Here is a 12481-nt window from a genome sequence, read left to right as displayed (position 1 = left end):
TTCATTTTTGTCCAGTATTTTCGAAAATCTTTCATTAAACAATTCACACCCCCCCCCCCCCTCTTGTTTAAAGCTTTTAATTCAAACAAAATAGAGGGCTAGAGGCACAACCCCAGTGTGCAAGATTGAGAGGAAAACACCATTGAGTGAATTGTAATCCAATTGGGAGAATAAGAGGTGTTAAAAACCCTAGAGGAGGCAACCGTCAAGGAGAAACATCTGAAATCTTCTTTTCTCGCTCTCCCTGTTTGTAACAGCCATCATGTGTGGTTAATTCTACCCTTTGGGATTGAGAGTAATATGTTCAAACTCTTATGTATTGAGGTGATATCTAAACATAATATTTTTTTCTTGATTGATGATTGGTATTATTGTTTTGTTTGTAATGCTTGGTTTTCCATTATCTCAAAACTTAGATTTGAATGGAAAGTACTTCTAAGATTCTGACCCAAACTATAATGCTTAACATATTTGAATGTTAGGAATAGATTTGAAATGTTAATTGCTATCAACGTCTTATCTTAATGATAAGTTGTTTTTGTAAATATGCGAGGAATCAATATTCAACAAGCATTTTAATAATTTTATATGCGAGGAATCGATATAAATGATTTTTATACGGGCATCAATATCAATCAAAGGACAAAATATTGTCATGCTAATCAAAATACAAAAAAGTGAGAAAGATGAACCCCAATCCCTATTTTTCCAAGTGAAACAACAAAATCTTTGACTTGTTTTCTTATTAATAATTACCATCATAACAACTTTCAACAAAATTTTATTATTTTGTTTTATATTTAGTTAAATTTACTTGATTATTCAATTGTTCCTTGTGGGTTCGATATTCGTCCTTAGGGACAAATTATTACTTTTGACAACGCGGTGCACTTGTCGTAGAAAAGACATCAGCTTTCCATGCTTGTAATGGCCACTATGAATGGCTAGGTCTTTCCTTTAGGATTGGGAGTAATATGTTCAAACTCTTATGTATTGAGGTGATATTTATTTATAATATTTTGTTCTTGAATGAGATTGATATTATCATTTTATTCTTAAAGTTTAAATTTTATTCATGATTTTGATCCTTAGATTTGACTGGCAAGTACTTCTAAGTATCTGACCTAAATGATAATGATTAACATATTTGAATGCTAGGAATATATTTGAAATGTTAATTGTTTTATAATATTTGTTCGTAATGATAAGAACGTTTTTATAAGTATGTGAGAAATCGATATTTAGAAGACAATCTTAATAATTTTATATGCAAGGAATTGATATGAATGATTTTTATATGTGCATCAATGTCAATCAAGTTGGAATGTTATGTTTTTATTCATTGAAAATACAGAAGAGTGAGAAGGATTAACCTCAATTCCAATTTTCTCAATTGAATTATTTTAATCATTTATTTTGTTTCATTTAAATTTCTTATTTAAATTCATGATACAAACAACCTTTCAAACAAACTTTTGAACATCCTTTAATATTTAGTGAATATTATACTTGAGAGTTTGGAATTGTTCCTTGTGGATTCGATATCGTCCTTAGGAACAATTTATTACTTCAAACTCAGTACATTTTCCGAAATAAAGAGTCATCAGAACTCCTCATTAAACTCTTTAAATAGAGAGGTCATGGTCCTTCATTTGGAGGTTGAAACATGAGTGTACTCAAGGCAGAAGAGACCAGCCTCAGCTAGCAAGCAACATTCAAGATTCCATGTCCTTTGTTGAAGTTGTTCATGCAAGAGTTTGTGTGTAAGCTTTATCATGAGTAGCTAAATTTATCTTATTGGGATTGAAAAACTATTTTGTGAAAATTTTGAAAATATGTCAATGAAATTTTGAAAATTTTAAACTTGAAGATTGTAAAAAAATGAGCACTCCAATGAATCAAAAGGAAAAGCTTGGTAAGGAAGAGGGAGCAAGGAAAATACATGAGACATAGTTTAGTAACATAATTGATTGTTTGACGTATCTTAACCACTCGGCCTACCATTAAGTTTTGTAAGAATTTTGCCTTAATTTACCCATTGTGCAAGTGAAATTCACCCCAATGCTATTCGCTCCAAAAAGGTTGTGTTTAGATATGTCAAAGGAACATGCAATTTTGGTCTTATATACAAGAAGATTGAAATTTTCAAGTTAATTCACTTCTCAGGCAATGATATGTGAAGTACTTCAAGGTACTATTTGTTGAAACAAGTGGAGTTCAATGTTTTGAAGAATCCAAATCCTTTGAAGGATGATGAAGCCTCTGCTTTGCTTGATGCTGTTGTGCTGGTTTCAGCCTTGTTCTGGGGTAGTTCAATGTTGTAATCAACACTTAGATTAAATCTCAAAGCAATTAGCATCTCAATTTTAACAAAGCAAAATGATTTTCAAACTAAGTTGAAACAACCGATTGTTTTGTCGAAACAACCGATTGTTTACACTTAGGTGTTTTGAGAAAGTTTGAAAACTGTTTTTGAATGGTGTATTTTGTTAAGTAACAAAACAACCGATTGATTCGATGAAACAATCGATTGATTGTTTTAAAACCATAACAGAAAAACTGTTTTCTTTGACTGAGCTTTAAATGCTTTAACTGAATACGCTCCAGTCATTAAATGCTTTGACCAATCTATTTTAAATGCAATTAAGAGTTTGTTAAGATTTGATAACAAACTATATTCTTAGATATATTCCAAAAAAAAAAACAGTTTTGATATATTAAGAATCTTGAAACAAAGTTTTACGAAGAAGAGTTTTTTCAAAGTATTCTGAGACTGCTAAATAGTTGAGAGATTGATCACGGTGCTGAATAGGGATTCTACTTGTATTGATTTCAGATTTCCATCTGTAACAAGTGTAATCTTTGTAAACTGCTGAACAATTCGTTTGTGTGTGTTGCTGAGATTGGCTGTGTGTTCTTGAGGTGTTCAAGATCAGCAATCTTAGTGTTGGCCAAGGAGAGTGTGTTTCTTGAGGTGTTCAAGGTCATTCTCTTGGTTGTGGTGTAAGTGATCAAGTGGTGATTGCTTAGTGGATTTCCTCAGGGTTTCTGAGAAGACTGGATGTAGCTCTGGATTGGAGTGAACCAGTATAAACAACTGTGTACAATTTCTCTATCCCTATCTCTTTAATTCAGTTTGATATTTTGGAACTGGTATAAACAACCGTTTGTTTCGTTAAAACAACCGATTTTTTTTCCAGCTTTGTGCTTTTTGCTGTTTGTTTTGGAAAAACTGAATTCTCAATCAAGGTTCTTCTGAAGTATTTCCATTCTAAGCTTAAAAATTTTCAAAAATCCTTCTTAAACAATTCACCCCCCTCTCGTTTAAGGCCATAAATTCTAACACTATTTTGACTTTGGATCGATCTTTTTCTTATGCGGCTTACAAAAATAAGAAATTGTTGTCAATCTACAACAAAAGATGAATTTGTTGTTGCTAACATTGTTATGAACTAAGTTCTGTAGTTAAGGGAAGATTCAATTCACCTTAACAAGGAGTAGGAACCAAGCTAGAATAACAATATCCCATAATCCCATCTTTTATGGAAAAACTAAAAGCATTTCAATATTAACTTATATTTTTTAAGAGAAGTGTAGAAAAGTGGATTCGTTATTTGCTATACGAAAACCAAGTTGGAAATGTCTTGACCAAGCCAATACCCATCAATAAGTTCAAGTTCCTAAGACAGAAGAATGAAGTTTCCAATCCTTAAAGCAAGGAGGAGTGTAAATATTTATTTATGTATTGCATGTAAATTTATAGTTTTGTTTCAATTTGATGAACAAATAAATTAATAATAGTCCAACACTTATTCGAGGAATTTGAAAAGCAAGTCAATCGGTTACTACTTTTATTTGAGGAGCAAGTCTTTTAGTTATTCATAAGTATATCTCTTTAATTTGTTAGTTTGCTTTTAGTCTTTAATGATTGTAAATAATTGTAAGTGTAAACATTGTTTTGATCAATAAAATATCATAGTCTTTGCTTTCAGCTCAGAATATTTAAGTTATTTTGTTTCCCTTCTTCTCCTTTCCTGATTTTTTTGTTTGCCATAATTCCAAAACAGCATTTTTTGAGTGTGCTTCTATAGCATTCATGCTATAAGTTCTCCACATATAGAGAGGTCTGACAGATTGCTTGCTAGGGTCATCAGGCTTCTGGCCAGCATCATGTTCCAAATTCCATTCATATAAGAACACTTACTTCTGTAATATGCTATTAAAATGAATCTTCCTCTGGGAGCAAATGCAGGATATCAATGGCACCAAGGTCATAAGTAGATTTGGTCCACATGATCAAGTAAGCTATGATATTAACCAGTTTATCTCCTCTTTCTACGTCTACAATTGCTATTCTTTGGCTGAATCAGTTAACATAGCCGTATTTGATGAAGCATAGAAACATTCAGATAAAATAGATGGAAGATGCTTCTCTGACTGTTTTTGTAGCTAGTACGTGATAAGTTATTTTGTATTGTAACATGCTCCTGGAATAGAAAAAGGAAACAGCTTTGTATCTTATTCTGATTTGTTATAGTAATTACATACATAAAAAAGGAGCAGGTACATGAGAAGAGCCAAGAGATAGAGAAATTTTAGGTAAGCATTGCCTGTAGGCAGTAAAATGAACAAGATTTTATATAATGTCCAAAAACTAGGATCACTAGAACTACTTTGATTCCTTCCTTCAGTAGATTCACTCAAGATTGTTGTTTTCCACTGCCTTCACCAGAGGTTTGCTAGAGCTTTCACTCATTGACATGTGTTGTTCCCCTTCTGGTAATTCCTCCACCAATCTCGAAAGCTTCTCAACAATTTCCCTTGCACTTGGTCTCAAAGAAGAATCTTCCTCCACACAAGCTCTTGCAATGTTGACAATGGTCACTGCTGCATCGAATGAATAGTTCTCCCCTAATGCACTGTCTATCCAACCCCTTAGTTCATTCACATTTTCAGACACCAAGATGGACTTGATTTTATCCGTGAGCCAAATGCTTCCTTCTCCCTTCTCATTAGGCCTGCTTATAGGAGTTTGACCAGATAAAACCTCTAGCAAAACCACCCCATAGGCAAAGATATCAATGCTTGGGGAAATTATACCTTGGTGCACATATTCAGGTGCCAAATAACCAAGGCTCCAAGAGGCGGGGTTGGTGGAATAGAAGTGTGGATCCTCAGTGTCATGCTCAACACAACCTGCCATACCAAAATTCCCTATCTTGGCACCAAATTCTTCATCCAAAAAGATGTTCCTGCTCTTTACATTTCTATGCACATAGCAGGGATTCATAACATGGTGCATATACTGCAAGGCACTGGCCACATCAAGGCAGATCCTGAGCCTTTGGCTCCATGTCAGGAAACAGTAGCAAGAAGCAATGAATTGGTTCTTGATGGCTAATCCACCATGAAGCCAATCTTTCAATGAACCATTTTTGGCATACTCAGAAACTAAAAATGACTCTTCTTGCTCCTTCCCATCTGACATGCTTGTTCCAAGAAGCCTAAGTATGTTGGGGTGGTTGTGAAGTGCATCATGGAAAAGGCCAAGATCTATCTTTGAGACTGTTGCTGCCTTTGTTCTCTTGATTGCCATGTTCTTCCCATTCAGACGGCCGTGATATACTGATCCTTCAATGTGATTGCTTGAGCTGAAATCTTCAGTTGCTTTTCTCATATTCTCAATGGTGTATGTCTCCAGCAACATCTTGCGCGATGTGGCATCAACAATTTTCACATCAAGAGTATCCTGAGACCCCTCAAATGAAACTTTCTTGTCACTAGTGGAGGTGGTTCTCACACTTTGATTCAGATGTTGCAGCTCCATATCTCCACCTTCTTTGCATGAATTCTCTTCCCCCTTCTTGTGCTTCAATCTGATGAAGAAAAAGGCTGCAGCAAGAGCAATGCAGACTCCAAGTGCAACCCCAGCTAGCCCAATGAACAATTCAGTCTTCCACATTGGTGACTTGTTGTGTGGACTTAATACAGGGATGCTGTTTGTTTGAAAGCTAGAATTAGGTTCCTTGGGTTTAACCAAAGGACCAATGATTGGCTTACCATTAAGTGGAATGAGAATAGAGGTAAAGGGTGGAAGAGCAGTTCTAGCCCTGAGACCTTGTAATGATATGTTATTAGCAGAGACAATAGCTTGTTCAGTAATATTGAACTTGGAGGCCAAATTGGAAATTGTATCACCTTCACTTACAGGATAAGAAACCAGAAGCTTTGGCTGCGGTCTAACTTGGGATGAAAACGGGCAAGAACAACTCAATGGGATAATCAAGCTGAGTTGGTCATCAAGATTCCAAGGTGACACACCAGGGTTGTTATCCCTAATAGCCTTGCAGGTTGTCAAGCCCTCTAGTGATTGAGCAATGTCATAGAAGCTCTCTCCTTTGATAGTAGTTTTGGTTAGCTGAGCATGAGAGAAGCCATCTTTGCAAATGCAATGAATTGGTATGAGAAGGGGTTGATGAAGGGAGAGGAACTCAGTGTGTGGAGAGAATCCATTTGCTTGTGCTAGCACAAACTTATTGAGTCCCAAGTAAGAGGTGAGGTTGGAGAGAGAGGAGTAGTAGGAGTTAGTGAGAAAGAGTGCAAATGTTGCACATTGGTTGTGTGAGACATTTTGAATGCAATGGTAGCCAGAAGAATCAGGTGAAGGTGTCTCACAGCTTAGCAAGTGTTTGCCCAATGAGGGGACAAAGAGCCAAAGGAAAAAGACCAAAGGCTTCATGTGAAATGCAATGATCATTTCTACTGTGCCCATCACCACTCAGCTACCTCTAACATGGAGTGGCCTATTAAAATAGAACACTCTTTTCTTTTCTCTCTTGGGAGTGAATATTTGGGATCTATACAAAATAAGTGAGTGAAAGATAACAGAAAATTTCAAAGGTGCTCGGAGACACAAGTCTTGGGAATCACCAAGTTTATTTTGTATATTTTTCACACTGCCTCCAGCTGTTGAGGTGACTATAACAACACTTGCTTTAGACACTTCTCGATCTTCAAACCTCCCTTTATATGCATCTACTTCTGCATCTCACCAACCTCACTCTTCTAACATTTCACTCTCATGCTTATTCTCAGGATCAAATATCTCTACTTCATAATATACTATGGATTTTTTACCAAATACAACATATTAATTACCAAAATAATTAAATTTTAAAAAACTACTAACATGAAAGATGAAACAATTTCGATGTATTTAACTTAAGTCATAATCAAATTTTAACTTAAATGTATTACTTTTCATCATTATAATTTTTAAAAATTTTATCCTTTATAATATGAAATTGATTGACACAAAATCTGGAAATTATTCGTTACTTTTGATTTCTATGGTTTCTCCTTGTCACTTCACACAATCCACTAACAACATCTATATACAATCTCCTTCCACCACTTTTTCATAACTATTTTTAAATCTACAAAAAAAAAAACAATTGAATAATATTTTTACAAATTAAAATTAGTTTCAACATGCCTAATTTGAAAAGCTTTTCTCATTTTCTAAATTCATATTTTTTAAGATGTAAAAAAAAAATCATTTCCGTTTATTTTTTTTGACTTGGAAAGAAATGTTTTTTAAGTACTTAAACAACCTTGGTTGTAGTTGTTTGTACAGACAAATCCTATAAGAATTCATTTACTTCAATGATATTTCCAAGTTTTTAACTAAAAAAGTCATAAGTAGTTCTTTAAAGAATGTTATAGTGACTCAATTTATCTCCATTTAATTTTAATGAGCTTTGATTTGAGCGAAATGAAATGAATCGATCCAAATAAAATAGGTTTAAGAAATATAATCCATCTCACTTAAGAAGACGCCTTCTGCATTAAATTAATAAAATTTTAAAAATACAAGTTATAAAATAGCATATTAACTCATAAAGCAGTTTGGGGAAAATATATTCAACCAATCTAATACTAAGGTGGAAAAAATCTATTAAAATAGAAAGATATAAATCAAAGTTTAATATAGGGTGACAAAACAGGTGATTTAGGCTTGTTTGGACCCGAAGTGTCACTGACTAGTTAAAAGTGGAATGGGAAAGGCTGGTCCGTCAAAATTATACAGGCTAAAACTGGTAATTAATTTCGTTCTAGTGACAAGCTGCCTTGTCACTTTTTTAAAAAACAAGAATTTTTTATAATTTTTTTATTTTTGATATATTTATTAAGTTGTAGTTATTAATATCACTTTTTGAACAATAAAATTGAATCAAAATTTAATATTTTAATAAAAAAATTAATGACTAATAAAATAAAATAAATAACAACAATACTTCAATCAATTAACTGTATACAGAAATTAATATAAATAAAGTTTTAGAAAACATTAATCATCACCAATTTGAATTCCAAAATATGAGATTCATCTTTAAAATTGTAGAAAAAAAAAAGGGCGGATTGGGGGACTAGCCCGCTCCACCCTGCCTATGGCCCACCAAGTTGGCAGAATAGGCCAAAACAGATTGATGAGTTCAAAAGGTTGTCTCGTCCCACTTAAATTATTGTAGGTTGGTGGGCTAGTATGTCCCTTCCCACTTGTAAGTGACTGGGTTGACGAATTAGACGTGTCAAACCAAAATAGATTGACAGATTTAAAAATGTTAACCTATCTCGTCTAGTCCGATAAACTTTACCATCCCTACAACTAACATTTAATATTTTAAAAAAAAATAACTAATTCCACTGGACCGTTCTTTAACTCTAAACAGGTTAGGTAAATTAGTGGATTAAGATTACACAATCCATCTCACCAATTTTACGTTGGATTATTACATTCTAACTTGTTTATTCAAAAAATGTTTGAGGAAATCATTCTTCTAGATAATATTTTTTTAAATATACATAAAAGACAGATATGACTAGACGAAGGAATGTTTATATAGAAAGAGGATAAACATAAAAAGAAAAATGCAGATAGATTATTGGATTGACTAATTTATGTATTAAGTCCATGGACCATCATTAATTTTAAAATAATGCATAGCCTTTTAAACAAATCTAAGTGCAACAATGTTATTTAGGTTGAAAACCTTTATAGGATTAAAGACTTAATTGGCCAAGTTGATGACTTCTTATGACTATTTTTGCAGAAATTAATATTTATTAATCCTCTGATTGGGAGAAGAGAAAAATGGTCCCCATGGTTTCAAAAGCTATTTGACATGAACCACATGGTTCCTATGACACCCTATATGCTTCACTCATTTTGGCTTCTACAACTACTCTCAAATAGCTCTCTTTTGAACTTTATGTTAGCAAAATAAGAAAACAAACATATCTTCCTACACTTTTAAGATATGATGTAAATATGGTGATGGAAATAGGATCCTTAGGCTCCTACGTTTTCTTAAGATATATTTCTAAAAAATATATTAAATGATACATTTTATCATATTATTTATAATAATTCTTTAGCAATATTATATAATTTAAAAATACTTATGTGCATAGAGACGTTTAAAAATATTTTAGAAGTTTATTATTCATTTAAAAGTTATAAACATTGGATTTATTGATGAAAAGTCACACATTCGTATAGACATTCGATTTATTGATAAAATTATTAAATAAATCATATATTATTTTATAGACTATAAAATTATTGGTCTCTAAAGTGATTTCTATTATTAATAAAATTTATAAAATAATTTATAAATTAGCTACCAATGTTTTAGTTACTAATTATTTTATATTATAAATTAGTCTGGAGACTAATTTAGAGACTAATTTAGAAAACTTTGGTAGTTGATGGTTAGATATCAATTTAGAAACTGCTTTGTAAATCTTTATTAATAATAGAAATCACTTTAAATATCAATTTATAAAATGATGTCTAATTTAATTTTTATAATAACCAATTATTTTGGTTCCTAAAATTAGTTTATATGTAGAGATTTCTATTAGAATTATTAAACTATATTATAAATTTGAGTATTGTGTAAATGCTTGTAGAATTAATAGTTATGATTGTATTTGTTGCCAAGAAATTAATTCAAAATGATGTGTTTTATTGAATTTGATGAAATAAACTATATTACAAGATAATAGTTGAATGACTACAATATTGAATGGGATGCTAAAATTTCTTTATTTTTAAATTTTAATTTAAAATAGTTACCAATTAAAATGTTAGAAGAGTTAAAAGAAAGTTGATAAATTATATTAGAAAATAACTAAAATGAAACACCTTAAAATATGACAACTTGATATCAGTTCTGTTCACTTACACTTAAAAGATTTATTATGTTATTATAATATTTTATTCTGAAAAACGGTTTAAAAGTTATTGTTTTTTTATTGCTACATTGTGAAGTAAACTTTATTCTAAACCTTATTGGCATCACCAAGGAGAAGCAACTAAAAGTTTAAAATGTTAAACACTTTTCACTTTCTTGACATGGTGATGAAGAAAAAGGACTAAAAGATTAAAATGTTACCTAATCTAAAAGTGCCCTAAACACACCTATTTTCTTAGTACTTGAATGAAGGAATAAAAAGTGGAAACCTTGAAATTTGAAGTTGTTATATTTTGAAACCTAAATTCCAATGAAAGGCAAAAAAACATGAAGAAAAAAACAGGCAAGACATAAACAAAGGGTCTCCCATCAATGCAAAAGAAGCTTACATGGATAGCACTATGTCTCCTAAGTACATGCAACTTTTACACATAAAAGCAAAGACATAGCTGGAGTTTCCAAGAATGAAAGATGAGAAGGAAGTATAGAGATTACAGAGAATATAATCTGTGAAACAGTGAGGATAGAAATGATGGAAGCAGTGGAAAGTGTATGGCTAATGAAGAGCAGACAAAAGAAGATTAACTATAATGCATGGTAAAGTTAAGGCATGAAAGAAGGGCTATAGATATATAGGTCCAAGAGATAATGTATATCCTAAGTTGACCATTGCCACTACCATGGAAAAAAATATTACCCACCGTCCATTCTTAGGAATCAACCCTTATCTCATTCTTTTCTCTTCTTTTATCCTTCAACACCAATATCTTAGGAAACCATTTTTATTTTTCACTTCTTCAGACACTGTCACTCATGTTTGTTTCAGAAAGGACTATGCTTGTTAGTGACACTCTTTCTCACACTTGCCAAAATGGATGATTTCTAAAAATCAAATTGTAAAGAGTGTTAGAAAGAAAATGTCTACGTTGGAGTGGTGTGTTTGCAAACATGTTTGATTTCTTGAAAGTGGTGAACCAAATGTTAAATGTTAGTGATCATATGTCATGTACGCAATTTTCATCATTCCATGGCCCATATAACAAAGCAGCAGTTTTTTAAAGACTAATCTCAGTTGCAGTTGGCTAGAATGATTTAAAGCTGTGATTTCAAAGTTAGCGTGGTTGGTTCTTAAAAAGCATGATGCATTTCAAGTGAAGTAGGGAAACTGCACCAGGATACAAAATACAACATAACTACAGATACTATGATACATTAGTTGGAGTGTTTCGCTGTGACTTAGATTGTGGTGTTGTGCTGTGTTTGGTCCAAGCATTTGATACGTGTGTCATTCTGGGATCAAAAAACATAATGTAAATTTGTGGTGTTGAACAGGTTAAGGAGGTGATGAGAGGTTGGCATCTGGTCCATTCTGAAGCAGAAAACTCGATCGATTGGTACTTTATCTGAAACAAGGAATAACGTAAACGAAAATCTGGTGGGTCAGATTCTGAGACCCATTATTTTTGTACCAACTTTTTAGCCTAAGTTGGATTCAGTGAAGTCAAAAAGTAGTGGAGTGGTGAAGATTAGAAAAACAAGGATTCACGGGTATTCTTAAAATATTTTCCTTGTATTCCCCTACACACTTTTTGATTACACAATTTAGGAACAAGCTTTTAAACATTTGCCTAGTGCTTGTGATCATATTCATATCCATTTACCCTGGCCCAAGACTTGACAACACAACATAAGTCATTGTGTTTTTCGCAACGCTAGTACCTTCTTCACTGCTCTCTCTCTCTCTCTCTCAATACACTTTTTTTTTTAACAACATTTTCAAAATATTACCTTCATGGCTTGTTAGTATCATGAGTGATCATATATTAATAACACTGTACCATTTTTCTACTGGAGTAAGTTCTTTTTTCTTTTCTAAAACACAATTTTAAAATTATACTGTGACACATTACAATTGTAAACTGGTGTTTTCGTCCTACTTTTGTCAAATAACATTTTTCTAAGATATTTTAGTTAAAAAAAGTAAATAATAGTGTCTTGTCAAAAAAAAACTACTCCTTCCCTCCCTCTCTTCATGCATATTAGATGTTCACAAAGAATTAGCAGCTTAAGATAGTTTTTATGAAATAACATCTATCTATTTATAATATATAAAAACAATAACTCTTGCTAGAATATCGACCTCTTAAAAATCGAACGAGCTTGAGTTTCAATTTCATTTAGTCATGTAAGCTTTTTTCTATGAATTATCTTCATATATAGAT

The 12481-nt window shown here is 32.3% G+C and overlaps 1 protein-coding gene across 1 annotated transcript; it reads right to left on the bottom strand.

Moving 5' to 3' along the window:
* Positions 1–4493: 4493 nt before the first annotated feature.
* LOC137813709 (protein LYK2) lies at positions 4494–7026 on the bottom strand. The gene has a single exon (XM_068616097.1). It carries the CDS (start codon positions 6770–6772, stop codon positions 4697–4699), a length of 2076 nt encoding a protein of 691 aa, XP_068472198.1. The 5' UTR covers positions 6773–7026; the 3' UTR covers positions 4494–4696.
* Between the last annotated feature and the right edge of the window lie 5455 nt (positions 7027–12481).

The sequence above is a fragment of the Phaseolus vulgaris genome, chromosome 1 (assembly GCF_000499845.2).
Source record: "Phaseolus vulgaris cultivar G19833 chromosome 1, P. vulgaris v2.0, whole genome shotgun sequence".
NCBI lineage: Eukaryota > Viridiplantae > Streptophyta > Magnoliopsida > Fabales > Fabaceae > Phaseolus > Phaseolus vulgaris.
The sequence above is the reverse complement of the archived record's forward strand: the minus strand, read 5'-3'. Positions and strand labels throughout refer to the sequence as shown.

Coding starts and splice junctions, on each gene's coding strand:
- LOC137813709 (XM_068616097.1), bottom strand. CDS start 6,772: ATGGGCACAGTAGAAATGATCATTGCATTTCACATGAAGCCTTTGGTC.